This window comes from Ochlerotatus camptorhynchus, unplaced genomic scaffold (assembly GCF_037179485.1).
Source record: "Ochlerotatus camptorhynchus isolate MF236.1 unplaced genomic scaffold, CSIRO-AGI_Acam_v1.1 ptg000099l, whole genome shotgun sequence".
Lineage (NCBI taxonomy): Eukaryota > Metazoa > Arthropoda > Insecta > Diptera > Culicidae > Ochlerotatus > Ochlerotatus camptorhynchus.
In genome coordinates, this window is record NW_027040589.1 from 1,290,247 (window position 1) to 1,318,203 (window position 27,957).

Genomic DNA, 27,957 nt, shown 5'->3' on the forward strand with positions numbered 1-27,957 from the left:
ATCAGGTGCCTGTAGATCTGTATAGAACTCGAGAAGATTCCGCCCAATCCAGTCAGCTCCACACAGATGACAAACGTGGGCGATTCGTGATTCTAGAGCATATAGCATTACAGATACACCCTTCAATATTCTATGGACATCGCTATAAAGTCCTGTGGTTGTCCTATCAAAGTCCACACCAATTAAGACTAATGACTGACAAGAATATCCGAGGAAAAACGCAGGAGAAAATGTGAAAATATCCGTCCCGAAGATACTCGGTAAGACCGGGGGCCAAATCTGGCCGCCCCCTATGATAAGCTTGTTTTCTTCTTTATTGTTCATTGTGCATAACAAAATTGATGATGTACCTCAACTCTCGCAGAACATCCTGCTCTGATCCTTCGTTGTACGCTTCGAGATTGGATGCACACGACAGTATCAAATGTTATGTTCATAAATAAGAAATGTGTTCTGGAATAAAGCCTCCAGTGGGACAGCATGCGGGCTAGAATGTGAGCAGTGTTGAAAAAATTTCACGATATTTCACGAAGTTCATCAAGGAAAAAGTTCGTGAGTCCTAGTGCGTTTTGGTGAACTTTTCCAATACTGAATATGAAGATTCATCAAGCTATAGATGCTCGATGCTCATCGTTCCACAATTAAATCCAATATTCGTAGAATGCATGGTACTCCTCTTTTCGTACGAATAACAGCATATTATAGGTGTTCTGCCATCCCCGTTGTATAGTTGGGCTCCGTTTGCTTGTTGGTGTGGCCATTCGAATTTATTATCAAAGGCAACCGTCGGGCATTTTTCACAATGATTTCATCCTCAATCGAAAACGAATCGTCTTTAGAGGAAACCAGTTTCAACAGTCTTGACTGTCGTATCGACAAGACGCTCTGGACCGGCCATGGTGTACATAGATGAACTCGACTGAAGTGAGGCCCTGATAGAAGCTGTTCTAGATGAAAACACGATCCGCTGTGATTTTTGCTGTGATTCGGAAGAGACGGACTTAGTTTTGCTAGGTTTGAAGAGAATCACGATTCAGACAATACTTACAGAATTTTTCGAATGATCCCCAACACCGGTGGGTATCCGTTTGTCGTTTACAACTTCTTGATTGAATCCTTGTATCACCAGTTTTACGTATTATATTCTCTCACGGGTTTCATTTGTGATTAAACAAAGTATTGACCCGAGTAGTAAACATTAGAAACGATTGGTAAAATGTCAACACTCGACAGTGATGCCGTTTTGTATTATATTGTTTGTGTCCTACTTGTCAAAGTGTGCCTTAATGTGCTGAACAGTGTGTCGGCACAGTGTGCATAGTTGGTTGCCCCTTGCAATATTCTTTACTTCTGAAATTTTGTTAATCAAATATCAATATACCCAGTTTACTCTTCGACAAATAGAAATGGAAACTACTATTTCTTCCAACGAGGAATCAGAGCATCTGAACATCAGATGTCTATTCAAAAGATTCCAAGTTCATTCGAAGCTAAAACAATAATTCTTTTTATTTAGTGAAAAAGACGATTTGGGTTTGATGCTTAGATTGAATTCAAGCTGTTGAAAAGAAAGAAAGGATTATTATTCGGAGTATTTATATGTATAAAAAACCAGTATAACATATTTTCCCCTTATTTGAAAAGTCTGAGATATCTGTATATTTTAAAAAAATCTGTAATCTGTATCAAAATATTGAAAAAAAAAAAAATCTGTATGATTACAGATAAATCTGTTTATGTGGCATCACTGGCAGTGAGTGGGACCCCTGGTTACATGCACTATTTAATATGTCTCGAAATCGATTTTAACAGCATTGTTTTGGGATGTTTTATATTTTATCCATAATTTGCTAATGCAAAAATATGCTCGATATATTTATGAAAAGTGAATTTTTCCAACAATGTGAACTTGATTTTGTTCTAAAGTAAGCGGTGAACGGGCACCACACGGTATAAAGTTCTGGATAAACCTGAAAAACTCAGGGAAAATTAGTAGACACCCGGTGGGGCTACCCGAGCAAAGCCGGTTAACAAAATGAAATCAAATCGATATTAAAGTTTGCAATTCCCATCATAATGAAAACTCATTTTGATTTCAACTGTCATGACATAGTTTTGATAAAATATTGTGCTTTCATTATGCGTTTCAAGACTTTTAAATGAAAGTAACTTAACTTGAAGGTCTGCTGTTAATGTCTTGTTTAAAATTTAATTTAAGTTCATCTGTCGTTGAACTAACGTTTATTGTTTATCTTGAAGGGACAAACGGGAGACTCCAAACGAAGTATACGGCTTAACAGGAAAAATGGAAAAAAGTTTATTTAAACGTCTGTACTACACGAAGTGTGATTGTGGAATGATCAGTTATTAATTTTCACAAACAGGTAACGGGTCGTTGCCAGGGAGGGCTTCCCAACAACGTAACAAGGGAAAGCGACGGCTGATTGCCTACTACACCAACACCCCCTCTCAATCGGCCATTCCAAGGCCTTGGCACAGCTTCTCCATGCGCACCGCGTCCACCGGTTTGGTGAACAAATCCGCCAGTTGATTCTCGGTACTGATATACTTCACCGCTACACGTCCATTTGCAATGTGGTCCCGGATGAAGTGGTGCTTGCTATCTATATGCTTGCTTCTCTTGCTTTCACAATTCTGAAGGCCGCTTCAATTGAAGATCTTCCATCACTCCGGACAACCAGATCGCTTCCGAAACAGCAGAACTCAGCGACACATACTCCGCTTCACTCGAGGATGTAGCAACGGTAACCTGTTTTTTGCTCGACCACGATACAGGATTACCGAATACCGTGAACAGGTAGCCGCTGACTGACTTCCTGTCTTCCGCATCCGATACCCAGTCGGCGTCAGCATATCCGACGAACGCTTCCGCTGATTCGTCGCGTACAAACTTCAGGTGCTTCGTTTTCGTCCCTTTCAAATACCGTACTATACGCTTGAGGCATCGCCAATGGTTAACTATTGGGTTCTGTTGGTAACGGCCCAGGAATCCCACGGGGAAACACAAATCAGACCTGGTGCACAGCATTACGTACATAATTGTGCCCAGCAGCTCACGGTACGGTTCTTGGGTTGACTCACCATCACGGGAAACAACCAGGTTCTTCTCCATAGGCGTCTTGGTCGGGTTACAATCCGTCATCTTAAAGCGTATCAATATTTTTTCGATATTCGTTTCTTGAGAGAGTTTCATGGAATTCGTCGGACGGTCGTATTCTAGTTTCATACCGAGGGGGGCGACACATCTAAATCTCAAGTTTAGATGCTCAACAAATCTCACACTAGCGAATCAATCTTCGAAAAATCTTCTTTCATTTGTCGCATCTACTTGCATCGCTCATCATCTTTTTGCAGGAAATCTTCAGAATCGTCATCAATCTTCTTTCTATCTACTCAGTGTGCGAGCAGCTAGTCACAGCAAAACACAATCTTTTTTGCATCGTAGATAGAGTCGTCCCCCTCGTTTCATACCTAGGAAACGACTGATCTCACCGCAGTCCGTCATCTTGAACGTCGAACTCAGGGCTTTCTTCAGATTCACAATCGTTTCAATCTTCCTCCCAGCGGTGAGCAAATCGTCCACATACAGAATGATATAAATTTCGTCTCCTGGTACCACCCGCACGTAGAGGCAGTGGTCGTGCAGCGATCGACGAAATCCCAAACTCAGCAACCGATCGTTGAACTTTTCGTTCCAGCACCTTGGGGATTGCTTGAGGCCGTACAGGGACTTGAGTAAGTGGCATACTGTATTAGGGGACACTGCAACACCGTCGGGAACCGCCATGTACACTTCCTCTTTCAGGTCGCCGTGCAAAAACGCCGTCTTGACGTCCATTTGATGGAAGTTGAAACACTGTTGCACTCCGACCGCGAGAATCGTCCTGATGGTGGCCAGTTTTGCAACAGAAGCGAATGTCTCCTCGTAATCGACTACAGCCTTCTGCAGGAATCCTTTCACCACCAGTCTCGCCTTATGTTTGCCCGCATTGCCGGCCGAATCGTCCTTCAGCCGAAACACCCATTTCGATTTCAGAGGCTTCACTCCCTTCGGACAGCTCGTAAGACGCCAGACCTTGTTCTCCTCCATGGAACGTAACTCATCTCGTACCGCAGCCATCCACATGGCTCGGTCAGCACGCTGGGGCAGTTCATCAAACGATTCGGGTATATCTGCGGAAATCAATTCGCCAGAAACAGCTCTATAACCGATAAAGTAATCAAATAACTTACCGGGGAGCCTGCGCTCTCGTTCGCTATGCCTCGACGACAATTCACTAGGAATTTCGCGTCTTTCTGTGGGCGAAGGGAGCGCATTTTCTGGTTCTTCAACCGGTTCTTCAAGATCATCGTCGGGTTCTGCTTCAATTCGATTGATTTCAGATTCATCATTGGCTTCACGAATTTCATCTGTGGGGGCCGGCTGGCAACGTTCCCCCCTTGCTCGAACGGGAAGTGGACGGTCAATGGGACATCGTCTTCTTGCTGCATCACAGCGTACGGGAAGGACGACTCATCAAACTTGACGTCTCGAGCAATCGTAAGCTTTCGAGCCACCGGGTCCCACACGCGGTAGCCGTTCGGAGCGTACCCAACCATGACCATCTCCTTGCTCTTCGCATCCAACTTACGCCTTTGCTGCTTCGGAATCTACACGAAACTCTTGCAGCCAAACACACGAAGTTTGTCCAGATCCGGTCTGATACCGAACCACATCTCAGCCGGGGTAACACCAGAGGAAAACGCACTTGTTGGGCTTCGGTTCATCAAGCAAACGCAGGCGAGGGCTGCTGTGGACCACAGTTGCTTCGGCACATTGGATTGGATGAGCACGGAACGGACTTTTTCAACCAAGGTTCGGTTGAATCTCTCCGCTACACCATTCTGCTGTGGCGTGTACGCAACCGTTGTCTCTAGCTGTATCCCTTTTCTCTTGTAGAACTGCATCTGATTTGTGGAACAGTACTCTCGTCCCTGGTCCACCGTCATTCTTGAAATGGACTTTCCCAGCATAGCCGTGACCTTTGCTTCGAATTCCTGAAATTTCTCGAATACCTCTGATTTGCGCTTCAGCAAATATATCATCGAGAAATGAGTATGGTCATCGATGAAACTGACTATGTAACGAGAACCATCTCATGCCGGCGGATCGATCGATCCGCAAACATCAGAATGAATCCGCTCCAGCGGCCGGCTGGCCCTAGCTCGCGTTCCGTTGAACGGTTCTCGTCATTGCTTGACTTGCACGCAGGCGTCGCAGAAATCAATTTTGGTTGTTTTTTCATTCATACCTTTCAGCATTTCTTTCCGGGCCATGGTCTTCAATCCGCGTTGGCCGATATGCCCCAGTCGACGATGCCACAGGTTTCCGATCGATACTTCGCAGTGATTCGCTTAAACGTCCTCCAACGACAGCTCAAGCTCGTACAGGCTGCCTCGAAGGTGTCCAGTGGCCAGTAACTTACCACTTTTCTTCAGAACTGCTACGTTTCCAGAGAACAAGACATCGATCCCAGCATTGGCCATCTTCCTGGCGGATATCAGGTTTTCACGTAGTTCTGGAACGTAGAGCACGTTCTTTAGACTGAAATGTACACCTTTGTTGCTGGTCACGTTGATTTCGCCAATCTGTTCAGCAAGCATAGCTTCTCCTTCCTTGGCGACCTTGATCTCCACGCGACTGGTCATATTCTTCAGGGCAGCAAAAACGAACTTGTCGCCAATCAGGTGGTCACTGCACCCGGAATCAAGCTTGAAAAGGATTCGTCCAGGCCGCTTTTCCGCAATGTTTGCATCGGCCATGAAACTGATGGCATCCTTCTTCGCTGAATTTGCTTCACGCTGGCGACAATCCTTTTTCATGTGGCCGCGATGCCCGCATTTGTGGCACTTACCGAGGAATTTCTGGGACTTCTTTTGGGATCTTAAGTCACCCGAGAACGCTGCCGACTTGTCTTCAACTGAATCGCCCTGCCGGTCGGATCGCTTCCTTTCATCAGCCAATAGACGCTGCTTGACGAGATCCAAATTCAGGTCTTCTTCCGCGACGTTCTCCAGGGCCGTGACTAGGGGATCGAAAGAGTCTGGAAGCGTCAAGAAAAGCTGCGACACCAGATCACTTTCCGCCAGAGTTGCTCCGGCCGTCTTCAATTTTCTCACGAGCCCGTCGAATTCAAGTAGATGCGTCCGCATGTCCCCTTCCTTCATCCGCAAACGAGCCAACTGCTTCCATACTAACATTTGGCTCGCGACAGACTTCTTCGCATAAGCCGCCTCCAGACCTGACCCACATCTCCTTCGTGGTCGCCTTCTCTCGAAAGATCTCGAGGCATTCGTCCGACAGGCAACGCACCAGCAACGCCTTGGAGATCCGGTCCGTTTCTTTAAACTTCTTCTTTGCAGCTTGTTCTGTTGGAGCCACCTCGGTCAGCACATCCGCGACGCCCTTGAACGGAATGTTGCACGAAACGTCCTTCGCGGTGGTGCCCATAACCAGGCATGGAAAATCATCTGCATTCATTTCGTGCATTCATTTACATTCATTTGCCCGTAACTTTTTTATAAACAGCATTCCGCAAAATATTGTATGGAACTTTTGTAGGTTTTGCTATTAGCTACAATATTTGCCCATAACTCAAATCTGTATCTCTTATGCATGACGAACCAGAGTGAACAGAAGCCACTACTGTTTTTCAATGAATGTATTTTACATTCACTGAAAAACAGTAACAAGTTCTGCCCACTTTAATTCGTGATGCACAAGAGATACAGATTTGAGTTCTGGGCAAAAGTTGTAGCTAATAACAAAACCTACTAAAGCTCTATACATCATTTTGCGGAATGCTGTTGATGAAAAAAGTTAGAGGCAAATTAATGTAAATGAATGCATGAAATGAATGTAAATGATTTTCCATGCCTGCCCATAACCTCTTGTAGGGACAAATGGGAGACTCCAAACGAAGTATACGGTTTTCAGGAAAAACGGAGAAAAGTTTATTTAAACGTCTGTACTACACGAAGTGCGATTGTGGAATGAACAGTTATTAAATTTCACAAACAGGTAACGGGTCGTTGCCAGGGAGGGCTTCCCAACAACGTAACAGGGGAAAGCGATGGTTGATTGCCTACTACGCCAACAGTTTATTTGTTTTGTTTAACACATTTTAGGTTATTCGTGACTTACCCGGGGGGAAATTTGAGCTCAAGTCTTTCAGCATGAGAAGCATGGATGCTAATCTTTTACGCCAGGCCCGTAATCAGTTTAGGGGGTATTCCCGATTTTTTTTTTTCAAAAAATCAAATTTTTTTTTCACGGTTTTTTGTACTTTAGACTATATACTTTCATCCCCCCAAGCCGTTTTCCGATCAGCGAATTCGGTGTCCAGGCATAGCTGACTAATGGTAAGAACCCCCAAATGGTTTTAACTAAAGTCAAAACTTTAAACGCGTTTTTCTCGAAACCACTTTTTTTTATCGGGCGAAGATTTTTCTCCGAAACTATAAGAGATATTGAATTGAATCTTTGCGCATTTTGTTCCTTATTAAATTTTTTGAAGCTTCTCCCACTTTCAGCCAAAAATATTAACATTTAACATTGTTTGAAGCACCTTAAAGCTGCAAAAAAGCGGGCTAAAAATCGCCTGTTTTTTCATATGGCCGCCATTTTGTTAATTTGCAAGATTTTTTGCTGCCAACGGGAGAAGCTCCAGAGAATCTTATGCAGATTATTAATTTCATCACGAAATCTGTTTCAGATGAAGCCGTTCCAGAGAAAAGTCTTCGCCCGTCCAGGCGTTTGCGGCGAACAGGGGTCTGTTTGCCGCCATTTTGTGACGTCAATAATGTCTTTTTTATGTCGAAAAAAATTTATTTGTAAACTTTAATGTTCAATAAACAAGAATCCCAAAGAGTTTGGCGCATTACTATTCATTTTCCTTGAAAAAAAAATTAATTGAAAAACAGGCCGAAAAAAGGCAAAAGATTGGGAATACCCCCTTAAATATTATAAATGCAAAATCAGTAGTTTCATTGAAAGCAGGATTAGTTTTTTACAGTGTAAAATTTTGCTCTCATTTTTGCTGTGTTAATCGTTAAGTCAACCAAAATGAGATCAACTGGAGCATCAAAAATAAGTTACATCATAACATCAAATTTTGATTTCAATTTTTTTCTCGGGCTAAGGTAGTAACATCCGGGCAAATCTTAGTTTATATATTCCTGCTTTCATGTGATTCCGTATAATTCTTCATTGTTCCCTTTTCAGCGGCCGGTGGCACCATTCCCGTTCACTTTTCGGACTTTGATGCCCTGCAAAATGGAACGCCTAAGAAGAAGATAAAGTAATTTAGCATATTATCTACCTTCCCACTGTTGGAGGAAAATCATAACGTTTCGTTATTTCAGATTTCAGAACAAACGAAAGCAACACTGGCAGCAACAGCAACAGAAGCAGCTTGGCAATCAACAGTCACGAAGTGGCGGGGGCAACTTGGCCAATGGTAGTCCCCATCAGCGCCAGTTCCGAGGTGCGGAGCAGTTTCCTAGTCAGAGCCACGAATTGCTCGGTGGCGGCGGCGGCGGCGGTGGTGGTTCGAAGCGAAATCGCACCAGCAGACGACCAATTTGGAGGAGTACAATCTACAGTGCTTAAGGTAGGACGTTTACGTTCGTTTTATTTCTAATTCACTTGGAAAGTGTATCGCCGAATGTATTCTTTTAACGTGCTACTTTTTGGTAAAGATCAAGTAGTTTGATGGAGGCAGTTTGCGTGTTGTTGTTGTGCAGAAGTGTGTCCATTTAGAAAGCCCAGTTAATTGAAAGGAAAACGACTGATGTACATTTTATTCGTTTTATTTCGTAATTGTGTATATTTTTTTTTAACAAAAGTTATCTCTAAGATTATTGCATAATTTAGGTTATTTCAGCAACAAATTTTCAAAATACTTGTTATCACATGTTTCGTAACGTACTAAACGGAAGAAAGCGTTTGCTTGCTAGATTAGGTCACTGCCATTCCCCTGTACGCTTAGGAAGTGAATATTCAAACCAGTTGTCGAAGCAAGGGTTGATGCATTTCGTTGATGGAGGCTGCTTCTATTGCCAAAAAAAAGGAGAAAAGAAATCTGTTGTTTGCTTTATGCTCTGTGACAAAAAGGTAACAATTGCACAAACATTATTTAGAATTCAATCAATGGTAGCGTTACAATGACGAACGGTGAATGCCAATAATCATGAGTATTTATTATAAACATAATTTCTTAAGGATCAATCGCGTATAACCAACCATTTAATTAGTGCAAGGGTTGTGCATGCTAAGACGACAACGCTACAGTATGAATCTAGGCGTTTTTTGTTTGTCGTGTTGCGTTCAGCAAGAAATCTCGTAGCAGAGAAGATCAGTTTAGCATTTTTGGGAGCATCAAACAGGAATTTATGGAATATGCGTATTAATTGGAATGTCGCCGGCCGGGGCAGCAGCTTGTGGATGATTTATACTAGAGAGCTGCCGTCGCCTTGACACTATATATGAATAAAACAGTAGATCACATACCCACTGCGACGGTGTAGTTCGTTCTGAAACGTATCCGAATTCCGATGGGTTAAAAATCGTTGACATAAAATAGGGCGTTGCGAAGGAGAAACGGTTTTTTCTTCAACTGTGTGTTTTGTAGTGGAATCAACATTATCTAAACATAGTTAATAAAGTTTTTGGTGAGAATAAATACGAATATCAACATTAAAATGAATTCCAAGGGGCAGACTTTGCTTAGCGGAGCACTTAGTGCAGCGACAAACCTCTAATAGCTCTTCATGGTGCTGCTCTTAAACATGATATAATGGTAAACTGGAAATATACTTGCAACCAATAGCAGATTCAATGTTCCAAGTCTTTAAACTGATACGTTGTTCTAACATTTCCTAACGTAAATGTGTTTTTTTACTTTGGATTTTCAAAAAAAAAATCTAAATTTCTTAGTCTTCTTACTCTGGGATCTAATTAATATTTCAAATAAGTTCTGAGGAGAGTTTCTAAAGAGATCGGAATGCCGAGGGTATTGAATTTTGAGGATTGTTCCAAATTCAATGTATGGCAAAATAGGGGAAATGTATGTAATGTCGGCCTAAGTGTCCCTAATTTGGGCCCATACATAAATTCAGCAATCAACTAAATTTTCAATAGCAACCAAAAATATCCATTAGTACCGTCTCAATGACGCGTTCATCTAGATACAATTGATAAATAGCAGATTTTTAGCGATGCGCCCAATCTTAGATCCATAGGCCAACATTAGAGCCATTTCCCCTATCAAGGCAATTCTATAAATAATTTTATTTGCATTCTGAAGAAACTTCCAAGGGAATTCTAAGAGTATTACCAAGGGACACTCCAGCCAACACCGAAACTGATGCTGAGACGTGCTCCGCTGCTGCTACTGCTGTTGTTGATAATTTCGTTGCTGCTGTTACTGCTCACTCCGCTACTGCTGTTGCTGCCTCCCCAACGGGACAGCGGTCATCTCAACTCGTCCAAGAAGTGATTGATGTGAGTGAGAAAATTCTCAAGTCACCTAACCGGGACCAGCGAGAGATCTCCAATGAAAATCAACGCACCCGTAAACATCATTCGGAATCTGCATTCAAACGACCGGGATCACCCAAGACTACCGAAAGCAAGAGGCCTTCCAGGTCTAAAAATCGTCATTAAAATGGATCTAAAAAGCTACAACATTTGCACCATAAATATAAACAATATTAGAAACCCCACGAAACTCGCTGCTTTGCGAACATTTATACGATCAGCTGACCTTGACGTAATATTCCTGCAGGAGGTGGAAAATATGCTGTTGGAGTTACCTGGATTTGACATGATTTTCAATGTGGATGAGCGACGAAGGGGAACTGGAATTGCAGTCAAGCAGCTGCTCCAATACCAAAATGTGCATCGTAGTCTAGATTCCCGTTTGATCTCTCTCTCCAGATAGGGCAGGTCACCTTTGTGAATGTTTATGCTCCATCTGGTTCACAAAACAGAAGTAACCGTGAAAGCTTCTTTAATTCCATCGTGCCATTTTACTTGCAACGGGCATCTACCTAATTATATAATATTTGGTGGTGACTTCAATTGCGTGGTGAACGAAAGGGATGCAATCGGCTCCGGTAACCAGAGTCCAACGTTGAAACGATTGATGACTTCAATGAAACTCACCGATACGTGGACACATCTGAATGGAACTCGAGTAGAATATTCATTACTGCGACACGATTCTGCGTCACGATTGGACAGGATTCTGGTAGGCGCAACCATGCGGGGATGGCTAAGGAATGCTTACTTCTGCACTACTGCTTTCACCGATCACAAGGCTTACATCGTACGGATAGTTTTACCGGACCTTGGCACATCAGCTGGTAGAGGTGTGTGGAGTCTTTTTACGAAAGTTCTGGACGAACCTGAAGCACTCCCCGAACTTGAACGAAAATGGATATACTGGGTCCGAAACAGAAGGCATTATGCAACATGGATGGATTGGTGGATCACTTTTTGTAAGCCGAAACTGATTTCCTTTCTTAAATGGAAAACATCGCTGCTCTTCAACGATTTTCGTGGAACCATGGAAATTTATCAAACTCAGCTTTCGCACGTGGTTAATCGACTTCCTGGAAATCCACACGAACGTTCTAACATCAATCGCATCAAGGGACAAATTCTTCAACTACAGCGAAATTTCTCAACAAAGCTCCGAAGGAACAATTCATCTTATATAGGTGGTGAGCAGACAAGCCTGTTTCATCTAAACGAGCGGTCAACACGCAAAGCACGAACAAGCATCAACTTGCTCGAACTTCGAGATGGCAACGTTACCAATGATATAAATGAAATTCATGCTGAAGTCTCCCGTTTCTTCAATCAACTGTATGCTGCTGGTGAAACCTCTAATACTGCGAGGTTTTTGCCGACTAGGAGTATCCCATATCCCATATCGAGGAAAACATATCGATCATGAGAAATGCTGAGGAGGAGGAGGTCTTCGCTGCAATTAAATCGAGCTGCTCAAAAAAATCCCCAGGCATTGACGGATTACCCAAGGAATTTTACCTGAAATGCTGGAGGATAATTTCGAGGGAATTCACACTTGTAATAAACGACGCCTTGTCAGGTAACGCTCCCAAAAACTTTCTTGAAGGTATATTAGTTCTTGTACGGAAAAGGGGTAACAAAAAAGATATGTCCGCCTTTCGTCCCATTTCTTTGTTAAATTTTGACTTCAAAACGGTCTCGCGTATCCTGAAGCAGCGCATGGAAAAACTTGTTCCACTGGTGCTATCCGCTGATCAGAAGTGTTCGAATGGCTCCAAAACTATCTTCGAAGCAACGACAAAAATCTGGGATAGGATATTAGAATTGAAGCACCGGCATCAGAACGCGCTGCTAGTTTCGTTTGATCTGGACCACGCGTTTGATCGCGTTGATCATTCATTTCTTCAGCAAACAATGTTAAGAATGAATTTCAATCCGGCACTAGTAGAACTCATCAAAAAGTTCATGGAGAATTCTTTTTCGAGGATATTAGTGAATGGTCATCTAACTCCCGAAATCCACATCCAGCGTTCGGTCCGTCAAGGAGATCCCTTGTCAATGTTACTTTTTGTACTGTATATGCAACCTCTATTGGACGTATTAAGGCGAGCTTTTCCTGGTGTGATAATTAATGCTTACGCAGATGACATCTCGATGTTCCTGGAAAACGAAGGAATGTTAGTGCAAGTCTCTGAGCTGTTCACAAACTTTGGTGAAGAAGCAGGAGCAATTCTCAACCGAAGCAAAACTGTGGGTTTAATGATAGGCAACATCAACTTAACTGAAGCTACCGAGTGGCTCTCAATTGAGAACCACGTCAAGATCCTAGGTATCTTTTATTGCGAGAATACCCGAACTGCCAGAGATCTCAACTGGAATTCGATCTTATCGGGTATGAAACAGCGGATTTGGGAACAAAGTCTCAGAAACTTGCCACTTACTCTAAGAGTGACACTACTAAACACGTATGTGTGCTCAAAAATGTGGTACGTGGCCTCTATCGTGTACTTGCCAAAAAACTACGAAGCTCGCATTATAACTGAGCTGAGAAAGTTCCTGTGGATGGGGCACCCTCAACAGTTCAAGATCTCCTTTCAAAATCTTACGCTTCCCAAAAACCGTGGTGGTTTAAACCTACACTCTCCAGCGATGAAATCAAAAGCTCTTCTACTGAATCGATTGGTAAAGTCATTGGATCAACTTACACTGCTAGCCGATTTTCTGGAAGGATCTGGTAATCCACCGAACGTCCCAAGTATCCCTGCAGAATTTCAGCACGCTAGGTTGGCATTGCAGGAAATGTCATATCTCTTCTCCAATCTTTTGGAGAACCTGACGGCGAGTGGTTTGTACCAACATTACCTTTCGCTGCTTCCGGATCCACCGACCTTCACCGACTCGCAGATAAACTGGAAAGCGGTCTTTAAAAACATTCACTCCAGCCTGCTTCCAGCTGAGCAACGGTCAGCGTGGTATCTCATGATACATGAGAGGATTCCCCACAACCAGCTTCTTCATCGCCAAAATCCAACAATCGACCCATTATGTGCCTTATGTCCAGGAGAAATTGACACTATCGTTCATCGCATTTTCAAGTGCACAAGGAGTCGTAATGTCTGGTTCTATCAGAAGTCTTTATTAGCTCATCTAGACCCTAGGCTTCGTCGCATGGAACCAGAAAAGTTTATGTATCCAGTCTTCTCAACATTTACAAGAGCAACAAAACAATCTTTGATTAAACAGTTAGTGTCACGTCCCTCGGACGGTACGCACCTACCTTAACAACACCTTGTCTTCATCGACCGTTGGCATGACTGGCGTTAGGGTCGATGAAAGGCAATTTGACAGGGAGAGAGAACAAGCAAACTGCTGATTCATGCAAAGGCCACGGTATCGTAGTAAGGCAATAATTTAATCTAGTGCATTTAGATGTTTTTTTGAGCTTAGTCAGTTACGATTAAAAGTGGTTAGTTGTGAAGTGATGGATTATTAGTTGCATACGATTCATAAATTCCTATTATTATTTATCCTACAGTTGGTTTATTGATTATTCTAGAATTGGTTGCCCTAGAATTTATTACCCTACAATTGGTTATCCTACAAGTTGTTTATTCTATAATTTAGTAATACTAGTTTGAACAAAGGTAAGAATTGAATCCTAAACTAACTAAACGAATTAGTAAAAAGCTTATCCTAAATGTATACCTATTCATGCAGCTTAACCTAAATTGGGAGATCTGGCTCAGTGGAATCGTGGTAAAGGAGGTTAGGAGGCACTAAACGTAAGCAAATTTATATACCCGAATTCTAAAAACTAATTAATTCTTTATTAAAGGAAATTTTAACCAACCTAAAATTCCTGTGGTGGTTCATTGTTTCGGAAATCTCCCTCCAGTTGGCTCGGCCAACAAATTAAAATTTCGTTTACCAAGGAACGATGTCGGATAAAAGTCCTCATAGCGACGCAGTCGCGAGCTCGACTCCCAAATCTCAAAATCGTGCCAATCCAGTGCATAAAGCCAGGTGGTTCAGAGTACTTGTGCGAATTGCGATCAGCTGGACGATGATGATATGGTGCAATGCGACACTTGCGATGTGTGGCACCATTTCTCGTGTGTGGGTGTTTCCGCGGACGTCATGGACCATAGTTGGGTTTGCTTGAAATGCGCTACCGCGAAAGCAACCAAATGTGTGAAATCCCGAAGGAAGAAACCAGTGCAGAAAAAAAAATCGTTCATCAAGAAGGTGGTTCGGCCAAGTAATGCGAAATGTGCGAAGAAGGTGACCGCTACAGCGAAGCGGGCCGATGGTGTTGGTGTTTCGGATGGGCAACGTGGAGCAGTTCCAGTTGCTACAACGAGCGGAAACAAGGAGCGTGTGAAGGCGGCAGTACAGTCGATAGTGCGGAAAGCCGGTTCAGTTCGAGGTTCAGTTGCATCGGCAGCATCAGCCAAGGCGCGTTTGGATGTGGAACTTAAGCGGATTGAGGCAGAAGAAGCATTGATGCAGGAAGAGATACGTCGTAAGCGGAAATTAGTGAAGAAGAAATTTGACGTCCTGAAGGAGATGGCTGATTTGGAAGGCAGTGGTGAGTCTGTTCCTGATCTGCAGATTTCCCGTAAGAAAGTGGTGGATTGGTTGAAGCATCGAGACGAGAAGCGTACGTCGATCGAAGATTCCAGCGTTGATTCGGAAAACGAAAGCGAGACTGAAGATTCGTGGGAGGATGACGATTCCAGCGAAGATTCGAGCGAGGGTTCCGGAGAAGAGCCAACATCTGTCAGTGAAACGGATCGTGATGACGATGACAGGCGACGCAGGAGATCGACGATGAAACCAACCAGGAAAATACGGAAAGACGCCAGCAGGCCCGTACGCAACAACCAACTCTCCAAAAACGAACTAGCAGCGCGCCAGGTCGTTCCCCGCGAGTTACCTAAATTTAACGGTAATCCTGAGGAATGGCCAATGTTCCTGTCTACGTATGAGGATACTACGAAGATGTGCGGGTATACCGAAGCCGAAAACATGATTCGTTTGAGAAACTGTTTGAAGGGGGACGCATTCAATGCCGTTCGAAGTTTCTTAATGCGACCTGAAACTGTGGAAAGAGCGATCAGTGCATTGAAATTGCGTTTCGGAAGGCCGGAGACAATAATCGAGTACCTGAAGGACAAAATTGTGTCGATGCCGAGTATTAAGCCTGACGCTATGGACAAGCTTGTGGATTTTGCTCTGGAGGTACAAAATCTGTGTGCCACTGTAGAATCTTGTGGAGCACAAGAGTACATGTTTGATATGACGCTGCTGAAGGAGTTCGTCAAGAAACTGCCACCGCAAATACGACTGGACTGGGCGCGGTACAAAAGGAAGCTTTCCAAGGTGCAACTGACCACCTTCAGCCAATGGATCTACAATTTGGCGGAAGATGTGAACGTGGTGTTCGAGCCTCAGTGCCGAGGGAGCAAGAATCAGGAATTTCAACGAGTTCGAAAGGAAAAGTACGTGAATACTCACTCAGAGGTCATTGCCAAGGACAAACATCAGCAACAGCATTCGGCTCCAAGCAGCACAGTGACCGGAGACAGCAAACCTTGCCCGGCATGCAAGGGTGATTGCAAAAATCTCGGGAAATGCAAGCGATTCCAGGAGCTATCGTACGAAGCGAGATGGGCGACAGTTCGTGGATTCAACTTTTGCCGCAAGTGTTTACGGCAGCACAAAGGTGGTTGCAACTCTGTTGTTTGCGGGAAGAATGGTTGCACCTTCAAGCATCATGTATTACTCCATAAGGATATGTCTGTTCCAGCAGGACCGAGCAGAGGCGCACTTAACACACGTGAACCGCAAAGTCAGAATGAAGAACGCAATGTGAATACACACCAGTCTGGTATGGGTCCCGGTTCTTTTCGCTACTTGCCAGTAACTCTGTTTGGAAATGGAGTGCAGGCAAAGTGTCACGCCTTTTTGGACGACGGATCGGAGCTCACTCTAATCGACCAGGAATTAGCCGAGGAGTTAAATCTGTCTGGAGATGTCCTTCCACTTTGTCTAAAGTGGACGGGTGGCACACACCGATACGAGTCCAATTCAAGGAGTGTAAACATTGAGATCAGCGGACACGGAGGGAAACGAACGTGGCTTCAGGACGTAAGAACGGTTGAAGAGTTGCAGTTACCTTTCCAATCTTTGGATATGGCTCATCTCGCGGAGAAGCACACATACTTACGTGGATTGCCGGTTGAATCTTATTCAAACGTCCGCCCGCGAATACTGATAGGTCTACGGCACGCCAATCTCATGTTAGTTCGTCGGAGCCGCGAGGGAACGATAGGTGAACCGATTGCCGTGAAAACAAATCTCGGCTGGACGGTGTATGGTGGTTGGACCATGGAGAACTCGTTAAACAACACCAGTCACACTTATCATATCTGTACCTGCAACGAGCAAAGCGAAACATATCTCAACCAAATGGTAAAAGACTACTTTTCCATCGACAGTTTGGTAGTCAAGCCGAACCAGCTCCGAATGTCTAAAGATGACGAACGTGCCATGTCACTGCTTGAATCTCGTACACACTTCAACGGAGTCCGCTACGAAACGGGACTGCTGTGGCGTTCTGATAAAATTCGTTTGCCGGATAATGAAGCTGTAGCAGTTCGTCGTTGGAGATGTTTGGAGAAGCGCATGGAAAAGGATGAGGATCTGGCGAATACCATGAACGAGAAGATTGCGGAATATAGGACGAAAAACTACATCCGTAAGTTGACATCGGAGGAGCTTGCAGCAAAGTACGATCGGGTTTGGTATTTGCCTATTTTCCCGGTATTTAACCCAAATAAACCCGGAAAAGTGCGGATTGTCTGGGACGCTGCCGCACAAGCGTATGGAATATCCTTGAACTCGGCACTCCTCACTGGTCCAGATCTACTAGCATCGTTGGTTGGCATACTATATCGGTTTCGGGAGTATCGGATCGGTGTGTGTGCGGACATTCGAGAGATGTTCCACCAGATGGGGATCATTCCCGAAGACCAGCATTGCCAGCGTTTCCTGTGGGGTGATCGTGATGAAGACGGGCCGAGCACATACATAATGCAAGTTATGACCTTCGGAGCGAGCTGTTCCCCAGCCACGGCCCAGTATGTGAAGAACAGGAACGCCGACAGATTCGAGGAAGAATTTCCGGAAGCGGTAGCCGTCATCAAAGAAGGGCACTATGTGGACGACATGGTGATAAGCGTAGAAACGGAACAGAAAGCGGTTGAGCTGGCTGAAGCAGTACGGTTCATACACATGCAAGGTGGATTTGAGATCCGTAATTGGGTATCGAACTCGTCATTGGTACAACTCAAAATGAACGGAGAGAAGGCGGTTGAAAAGGACTTAAATATTACTACCGAGCTAGCAAACCAGAAAATACTGGGAATGTGGTGGGATACGCGAGATGATGTCTTCAAGTACAAGATTTGCTGGACGAGATTTGATCAAGCGTTGCTCAATGGAAGTCGTTGCCCTACAAAAAGGGAGATTCTCCGGACGCTAATGACAATTTACGATCCACTAGGTCTCATCGATCATTTCCTGATCCTGCTGAAAATCCTCCTGCAAGAAGTATGGCGCGCTAATGTTCAATGGGACGAGAGTATTCCTGAGAATTTGTTCGAGAGATGGCGTGATTGGGTACGTTTGCTGCCAGAGTTAGAACAACTGCGGATTCCTAGATGCTACCGGCAAATTGTGACGTCAACGGAAGCTGCTACTATCGAAATGCACGTTTTTGTAGATGCGAGCGAAAGCGCCATGGCGGCGGTCGTATACCTGCGATTAACGGAAGGCGGTAACGTGGAATGCGCGCTGGTGGCTGCCAAGACACGGGTAGCACCTATCAAGTACACTTCAATTCCACGGCTGGAGCTCCAGGCTGCTGTTCTCGGCTGCAGACTGGCGGCTAGCGTTACACAAAACCTGACAATGAAAATCTCCAAACGCACATTCTGGACCGATTCTCGGAATGTACTTTGTTGGCTACGAGCCGACCACAAACGGTACAGCGCATTCGTAGGATCAAGAGTTAGCGAAATTTTGGAGTCAACAAACCTCCAAGAGTGGAGATGGGTACCAACCCGAATGAACGTGGCTGACGATGGAACACGATGGCGGGACCATCTCGATTTTTCATCCAGAAGCAGGTGGTTTAGGGGTCCTGAGTTCCTGATGCAAACAGAGGAGACATGGCCCGAGCTTCCACTGAAATCTCTTTCCACTGAGGAAGACATGAGACCCAGTATACTTCTTCACTACAAAGCTCCGGAACCGGCAATCGACGTTTGCAGATTTTCAAGTTGGCGGCGGCTGTTAGCGGTAACTGGATACGTACTCCGATTTTGCTCGAATCTCCGACGTCGTCATTGCAAAGATTCACCTGTTTCTGGACCTCTGTCATCCGAGGAGCTACGAAAAGCTGAAGCATACCATTTTCGACAAGCGCAACGGGATGTATACCAGGATGAAGTCGCAACATTGGATGCAAAAGTGGCAACAGTTAAGCAGATTCCGAAGACCAGCTCTATCTATAAATTGAGTCCATTTGTAGATGACTTGGGTGTCATGAGAATGAAAGGCAGAACCGGAGTGTGCTCCTATTTACATAGTGACGCGAAGAACCCTGTTATTCTACCACCAGTTCACCCAGTGACATCGTTAATACTTGCACATTACCACGAAAAATATTTGCATCGCAACTACGAGATCGTTGTCAATGAAGTCCGTCAAAAATTTAGCATTTTCCGTTTGAGACAGACTCTAGCCAAAATTCGCAAGAACTGCCAGTGGTGCAAAAACCGAGACGCTCTTCCTCGGCCACCAGAAATGGCCGATCTTCCAGCAGCAAGGCTGTCCGCATACACAAGGCCATTCGCACATGTGGGGGTCGATTATTTTGGCCCAATTGAGGTATCTGTGGGTCGAAGGGTCGAAAAAAGATGGGGTGTTCTACTGACTTGCCTGACGATAAGAGCCGTCCATATTGAGGTAGCCAACACTCTCACAACAAGCTCTTGCATTATGGCTTTAAAAAACTTTATCGCTCGAAGAGGTACACCTGTAGCCTTTTATAGCGACCGAGGAACCAACTTTGTGGGTGCCAACCGGGTGCTACAGGAGATCCATCAGGTAATCGACCAAAATCAACTAATGAACGAGTTCGTTACTTCATCCACGGCTTGGCACTTCAACCCACCAGCGTCGCCCCACATGGGCGGTAGTTGGGAGCGTCTAGTCCAATCGGTCAAGCGCAATCTGGTGGAAGTTCTACGTGTACGACGACCAAGCGATGAAGAGTTAAGGAACGCTCTAACGGAAATAGAAGGTGTACTCAACGCGCGCCCTCTTACTCACGTGCCCATCGACGACGAAGCCGCACCAGCTTTAACTCCCAACCACTTCCTTTTGGGCTCATCTGATGGATCTAAGCCGTTGACGACGATCGATGCGGATACTGCGGTGTTACAACGAGGGTTCCCAACGTCCCAGTGGTTAGCAAACCTGTTCTGGAAACGCTGGATTAGGGATTATCTTCCCGATATAACACGGCGCTCGAAATGGCACATGAAGATGAAACCTTTGCAGGTAGGAGATATTGTGGTCATTGCGGACCACGAGAACCCCAGAAACTGTTGGCCCAAAGGGCGGGTCATCGGAGTGGTAACCAGCGGAGGACAAACTCGTAAGGCTACCGTGCAGACTATCAGCGGGATCTACGAGCGGCCAACGGTGAAGCTGGCAGTGTTGGATGTCAGGCGCGAGACGGAGTAAGCTGGACCGGAGGACCGGGTCCACGTACGGGGGGGAGTGTCACGTCCCTCGGACGGTACGCACCTACCTTAACAACACCTTGTCTTCATCGACCGTTGGCATGACTGGCGTTAGGGTCGATGAAAGGCAATTTGACAGGGAGAGAGAACAAGCAAACTGCTGATTCATGCAAAGGCCACGGTATCGTAGTAAGGCAATAATTTAATCTAGTGCATTTAGATGTTTTTTTGAGCTTAGTCAGTTACGATTAAAAGTGGTTAGTTGTGAAGTGATGGATTATTAGTTGCATACGATTCATAAATTCCTATTATTATTTATCCTACAGTTGGTTTATTGATTATTCTAGAATTGGTTGCCCTAGAATTTATTACCCTACAATTGGTTATCCTACAAGTTGTTTATTCTATAATTTAGTAATACTAGTTTGAACAAAGGTAAGAATTGAATCCTAAACTAACTAAACGAATTAGTAAAAAGCTTATCCTAAATGTATACCTATTCATGCAGCTTAACCTAAATTGGGAGATCTGGCTCAGTGGAATCGTGGTAAAGGAGGTTAGGAGGCACTAAACGTAAGCAAATTTATATACCCGTATTCTAAAAACTAATTAATTCTTTATTAAAGGAAATTTTAACCAACCTAAAATTCCTGTGGTGGTTCATTGTTTCGGAAATCTCCCTCCAGTTGGCTCGGCCAACAGTTAGGCAAAGTGTTCCTTTATTTAGTTAATACAAATTTTGCAGATGTAAGCGTCGAAAACTTTAGAATTTTTATAGAATGTATGTAACTTTATTAATATAACTGACAATAAAACATGAAGATATTATAAAAAAAAGGGAATCGAATTTTGAGGGTACAATTTCAATTAAATTCTGAAAAGATTTTTAATGGAATTCCGAGGATAATTTCAAGGGTATTTCCGAAAAATTATTAATAATTCAGAGTAGAATTTTAAGACTTTTTTGAGGTGAAATGCACTAATATTATCTGGAGAATTTAAGCGAATTATGAAAGGAAGCTTCCCTGAATTCTTGGAAGAATTAATGAAAATTAAAAGTTAGTCTTAGGCAGGGCTGGTAGCGAGTCACTTTTAAATGACTTGGTCGCTTTTTTCAAGCCAGTCACTATAAAGTCTCCTTTTTTTATGGCCAAGTCACTAAAGTCACTTTTTCATGTAATCAGTCACGCTTACCACTACACCACCGGCGGCGGCTGAAGTTGAACGCTTACTTCATTTTAGTAAGTCTAAGATCACAACATTTGTAATGTCAAGTCCAACAATTGAAAAGGCCTCAACTCCATGTTTACAACCTTGTAAGGCCATTTTCTCGCGAACCGAAGTCCGCCAAGGGAAACCAACAGAATGAACAGGTAGGGGCAGGGATGGAAAATCATTTACATTCATTTCGTGCATTCATTTCTCTAACTGTTTTTCATCAACAGAATACCGTAAAATAGTGTTTGAAGCTTTTGTAGCTTTTGATATTATTCACAACTTTTGTTAATAACTAAAATCTGAATCTTTTATGCATGACGAACTAGAGCTGGCAGAACATGTTATTGTTTTTCAGTGAATGCAATTTAAATTCACTGAAAAACAATGGTGGGTTCTTATCGCTCTGATTAATCATGCATAAGAGAAACTGATTTGAATTGTTTGCAAAAGATGTAGTTAATATCAAAGCCTACAAAAGCTTCAAACACTATTTTACGGAATTATGTTGATGAAAAAAGTTAGAAGCAAATGAATGTAAATGAATGCACGAAATGAATGTAAATGACTTTCCATGATTTTGATGTCTGGAAGTTTCGTACTAGCAAAATTGTGGAAACTTCTAAGAAGTTCTATTTATCTCAGAAAAGCTAGATCTAGAGATCTTTGGGAAATTCCAGATATCTTAAGGGAAAGTCCCCGAAACTTTAGCCCAGACGATTGGATTGGTTTAAAATTCTGACAAATGCAGGATAGTTCCTTAATGTACTGAAATAAAATCGAGAACCCTAAAGATGTTTTTTTTCTTGATGTGTTTTCCGTTGATCTTGTTTTCCGTACTGAGTATCAATGCTACCGACGCCATGGAGGCGGCTCCCATATCTGGATCCTACCTATCAACCCATCAACTCATAGACCGGGGACCAACGGCTCTACTTCCCTTCCCCGTGATCAGAGATTTTATGCCTCTGAAAATCCCAGCGGCACCGACTGGGATTGAACCCAGGCCTGCTGGGGTGAGAGGCTATCACACTTACCACTACACCACCGGTTCTGCTAACCCTTAAGATGTTCCGAGAAATTCAGTACAGATACCTTCAGAAAATTTATGAAATCTTCTCAAATATTTCAGGAACGTCACAGAAATCCAGAGAATTCCAGGGAAGTTTAATGGTGTTTACGAAAATTCCATTTATTTGAAACCAGAACCCGAGATCTTCATTAAAATTGAGAGGTTTTCGAAAGCTGCGAGAACGTCAAGAAAAATCAGGAAACTCAAAAACTTTCAAGGAAATTGCAGCAAACTTAAAGAAGTTTCAAGAAGCTCAGGGAATTCCCGGAAACTTCGGTTTCCTCAGAGAAAATTTCTGGAACGCAATACAAACTATATGAACATCCTGAAAATGTGAGAGCATTTCAAAGGTGTTTCGAAAATTTGGTTAGACATTTTTTCAAGAAATCCCAAAGACTGCTAAAATACTTTAGATATTTTTAGCTTATTTCATTATATTCAGTGAAGTTCCGATTACTTCGGGAGCGCTCAGAAAAATCCCTTTAGCTTAAAGAAATTTGCAGCGACTTACAAGGAGTTCCTTGGAATTATGGGATATTCCGGGAATTCTATGATTGATCCAAAACCTTCAGATGATTCAGGGAATGATAAATATATATAAGAAAATTGATCAATTTATAGAAATCTAGGTTATCATACAAAACTTCAAGGATATCCAGGCTTTCCAGGGAAAGGCAAAGTTCCGTGAGCGTTATAAAATTTATAAAACTTAAGGAAAATTGTAGAACTTAAAGGAAATTCAATCAATTCCAGTAAAATGGTGGGTTCTTTTAAAAAATACTGAAATATTCAGGACAGTCTAGAGAATTTTTTTTAAGGAAATTGAGAAATATTTTGAGCAGTTTTAAAAACATCAGTAAACTCTGGACTATTGAAAAAGTTATGAATTAGTTTCGATAATTTAAACTTCAGACAATGAGAACTTCAGTGAAAATCATAAAACTATATTAATTATTTCGCTGCGGAGGGGAAGCCTAAGGAAACATTTCGAGAACTTCATAAAAGTCTATGGAACTTAAGGGAAGATCCAAGAACTTCAGGAACTTTTATGAACATTTCGGTAGCATTTCAATTATGTTTAGTAAAGGTCCAAAAACAAGGGGAATTTCAGGGGAGTTCAGTTCCATTAGTTTCACTAAATTAACGGGAAGTTTCAAGAAGTTTCCATATTTTCAGAGAACTTTAGAGATGTTCAGAAAATTTTGAAATTTTCACATAAGTCCAGATGCTCACGGAAGCTTAAACATTTTTAGGACAGTTCAGTCAAATTCAGGGTAGTACTTCATGAGAACTCCAAATACTTTAGAGAAGTTTCGAGAACTCCAACAAAGATATTGATCTCACTAATAAAGCGCTAAAAAAACTTAAAGAAAGAACAGATATCCTCAAAGCAGAGATATTCTAGAGCAGGGAAATTAATAAATTAAAAAAAAAAGTTTCGAGTTTCGAGGAATTCAGTGAATCGACAAAACTTTAGAGAAGATTCATGATCGTTAGGACAATAGTGGAAACTTAAGGAAGTCCGAAAAAGTTAAAAAAAATGATGAGAAGTATTGCGAGCATCAGGCTAGTTCATCAAACTACAAAACAGCTTCAAGGCAGTTTCATTAACTTCAGGAATATTTTGGGAACTTTCAAATAGTTCTTAGGACCTCAGAATAGTTCATTCCTTATTCAACGGAGATTTCTCATGAAAATTTGCTTGGAGTTCTCCACATCATTCGCTCGTATTTTTCTGATAATCTCATGGAATTAATTCAAAAATTGACTTGGAACGCTTCTCTAAATTCTCTTAATAATATCAAAAGAGTATAGTCTGAATACTTCTCGCAATTCCATTCAAATATTTCTCAAAATGTCGTTGGAACTATCCTCCGAATTCAATTTTCTTATAATTTTCCAAGGAATTGCCTTGAAATTCTCCTCAGTAAGAAATCCTATGGAAAGATTCTCAGAATGTTAATTGAATTTATTTCAGATTTCCTTTTGAATCTCACTCCTTCCCTTAGAGTTCTACTCACATTGAAAGTCTCATAAGAATTCATTTTCATTTCCCCTCCTTTGTCTGACAATCTCTCACGGAATTATTTTCCCAATTTCTTTGAAGATCTCCTGGAGTTATTCTCAGATTTAATTGTAAAAGAAGGATTAGCAGTATTTGTTATTGTCTTTCACAAACTTCATGAAATTATCCTCAGAATCCCCTTGGAATTTTCCTCTGAAGTTCACAGGAGTGTTCAACCTGCCAACATAGGCTAGTCTTGCTGTTGTATTGTCAAAGATAGAAGCAACATTTATTCAAATGGGTCAAGTCTTGAAAACAAAGCTGTCACGCTGCTCCATACTTTCAAGTGAACCTATCTATTATTGTAAACAGAGATTTAAACGTCAATTTCTTGAAACCTTACACCACAATCAGAAAGGGTTATGTTTCCCCTATCTGATGGTGGTGTTAGTTTGCGTGGGAGTGCTAAGAGTTTCAAGAAACTGAAGTCAGAATCTTTGTTTACAAAAACAGAAACGTCACTATGAAAAAGTAAGCGAGAAAATCAGCTCATCGCAAACATCTCGTAAAATGCTCTATACGGTTGGATCGCCACTTGATCGTGTTATGAAATCGTATGATGAATGCCTAGTGGAAGTGTGTCTAATTTTCAATAAATTTGCACGTAATAACTTTTTTCCTAACAAGTTGAATAGAAATAAGTTCCCTCTCCCCATCCATAAAATTGTAAATCTCCACTAACCTCGAGACGACCGCGAGTATTCGGTTCAATCGGTTCAATCCCTGTAACTCTAGATTTACGATTAGGATTAAGTATGTATAACGAAAATGATAACTTGGCTCTGTAAAGTTTTTTCGATTGAGCCTGTACAAATAAATCAATTCATAAAAAAAAAATTATACAATTTTCAAATGTTAGTCGTGATGTGCAGCAACGTGATGTTTTCCATGATTTAAAATTAAAAAAAATAACAAAAATTCATTAAAAGTGCTTTAAGAATTGATTTGCATCTGTATAATAGTGAACCATCTATGCCTTTAATTGACGCTGACTTTTCCCTTTCTGGAAGAAACGACGCACACTATTGCCACAGACAAACAGACATAACACTCGCAAGTTGTTCATCGAACAAGCATTTAACAGTCAATTTAAAAGTATCGTAGTTGGTAGTACCGCCACCTGTGGCGCGCATAGTCAATTCCCTTGCGTTTGACGTTTACACACTACCGCCATCTGTTCAGCGTACTACCCACCACAGTGTATTCAATAGATGGCGGTAATGTTTTTGCGACGATGTTTTACAGTGAGAAATATTCAATGTGTTATGTCTGTTTGTCTGTGCTATTGCCGTCGTTAGACGTTCCGGCTCCACCCGAACGAATTTTGTCTACAATTAGACCCATTGCAATAGTAAAATCCAACCAGCCACCGGCCACCCGTGGCCCTGTTGTCATAGCGGTGATAAAAAATGTAAACAGCTGTCAAACGCGACTCGCATCAAAATTTTCACATTTGAAAGTGAAAATTTGATGGTTTCTGTACGTTTTGGTGACCAAAAAGTTAATCGAAGTATACGAAAAGTGATCTTCTACAAAATGGTAAGTGGCTTCAATAATTTAATTGCTTGCATTCACGAAAAAAAGTTGATTTTTACACTACGTTAATGCAAGCTCCACCGCTTAACGTTTTCTTTGTTGTTGCAGGATCGTTGCATTATCCCGGGATGCAACGAGGACAAATCTCTTCTTTTTCGGGTTCTGAACTCGGTTAGCAACAAATTTAGGCAGTGGAGAAAAGTTGCCACTGTTTATGGAACAGGGACAGAGTGAATTTGCTCCCAGCATTTTGTTGACACAGATTTTGTTGAAAGTAAGTTCTATTGCATTTGTGTTAGATTTATAATGTGCTGTAACTTTATAATTGACAGACATTCGGAGAAAGCTGAAGACCACTGCCATACCTTGTATTGAATTGCCAGTTGCAGGGCTGTTACAAGATTTTCTAAATTTGATCCGCGAAATCCGCGATTTCTCAAAAGAAATCCGCGACTTCAAGTACTAATCCGCGACAAAAAAAACTGTTTTCATTGTCGAAAAATAGCATTACAAGCTTAGTGCTTATAGCATTTTAGATTTTTGCCTGTTCTCAACTTAGTGTTTTTTGAAGTACTTTAACATTTTAATTGAGAGCTTTCTATGCCTGTACCATCTTATGTACCGTTCCGATTCAAATTTCGGACGATTCAAATTTCGGACACTTTCATTTTTAATTAAATATTACATCCAGTTAGAAACAAAGTAATAATGTTAGATGATCATGGAGGGCACTAGTCAAAAAAAATTAAAATTTACAAGACATGTGGATCATATTCGACCGAGATAATCAACTTTTAAAAGTGTCCGAAATTCGAGTTTAAGTGTCCGAAATTTGAATCGGCACGGTAGTTAATTTTGCTCTAGTTTTCTCAATTTTTTTTTCCGATTCAAACCAAACACCCTGCACATAATCGAGAAATTACCAGAGATTCATAAGTCACACTTGTTGGTCACGTCGCGGTTGTGTATTTACACGGATATTCCTTGGGTTCTGTCCAATGGTGATACATTTTCATATTTTTTTATTTCTAATACGAACCTAGCACTTTTCGGTGTCAAATCATGTTCGAATCGTATATATGTGACTTTGTGGATCATGTACCACTTATTACTATGTACCTATACCGGAAATTATAGGTTTTCCAAATCGTCCAGGACATCAGTTGATTTGTTCTACTAGATCAACCAAGACTGCAATAATGTCTGTAGCCTGTAGTATCGAAAAATGTCCAATCAAATACAAAGCGTCTATGCGTCTATTTCCGAGTAATCCAGATGTTGTAGGTTCTTCAAATCGTCCTGGAGTTCAGATAATTTGATCTACTAGATCAACCCAGATTGGGACAATGTCTTTAGGATCGAAATATTTTCAGACAGATGCACAGTGTCTATGTGGATCATGCATGAACTATTGTCATGTATACCAGATGTTTTAGGTTCTCTAAATCGTTCTGGAGTTCAGATGATTTATTCTACTAGACCAACCATGACTGGGATAAAGTCTGTAGTATCGAAATATGTCCAAACAGATTCATAGTGTCTATATGGATAATGTTTAATTATTTCCACGTATACCAGATGAACAAGGTTCTCCAAATCTTCCTGCAGTTCAGATGATTTGTTTTACTAGATCAACAAAGACTAGGATAATATCTGT

General features: G+C 42.2%; 2 protein-coding genes across 4 annotated transcripts in view; both read left to right on the forward strand.

The window, feature by feature from the left end:
* The window catches only part of Sulf1 (Extracellular sulfatase Sulf1), a 209,775-nt gene extending 200,567 nt beyond the window's left edge, over positions 1 to 9,208 (forward strand). For all 3 annotated transcript variants that reach the window (XM_065219105.1, XM_065219108.1, XM_065219107.1), the window contains exons 11-12: positions 8,285 to 8,360; positions 8,425 to 9,208. In XM_065219105.1, the coding sequence (XP_065075177.1) occupies positions 8,285 to 8,360; positions 8,425 to 8,671 (323 nt within the window). In that variant the 3' untranslated portion in view covers positions 8,672 to 9,208. The remainder of the gene's footprint in view (positions 1 to 8,284; positions 8,361 to 8,424) is intronic.
* Positions 9,209 to 14,734: 5,526 nt separating this feature from the next.
* On the forward strand, positions 14,735 to 20,413 carry LOC135698943 (uncharacterized). The gene is made up of 2 exons (XM_065219091.1): positions 14,735 to 18,613; positions 19,760 to 20,413. Exons 1-2 carry the CDS (start codon positions 14,735 to 14,737, stop codon positions 20,411 to 20,413), a joined length of 4,533 nt encoding a protein of 1,510 aa, XP_065075163.1.
* The last annotated feature ends 7,544 nt before the right edge of the window (positions 20,414 to 27,957 follow it).

Coding starts and splice junctions, on each gene's coding strand:
- LOC135698943 (XM_065219091.1), top strand. CDS start 14,735: ATGGACCATAGTTGGGTTTGCTTGAAATGCGCTACCGCGAAAGCAACC. Junction 18,614..19,759: donor TCTGGACCGATTCTCGGAAT/GTACTTTGTTGG, acceptor CGGGTGCTACAG/GAGATCCATCAGGTAATCGA.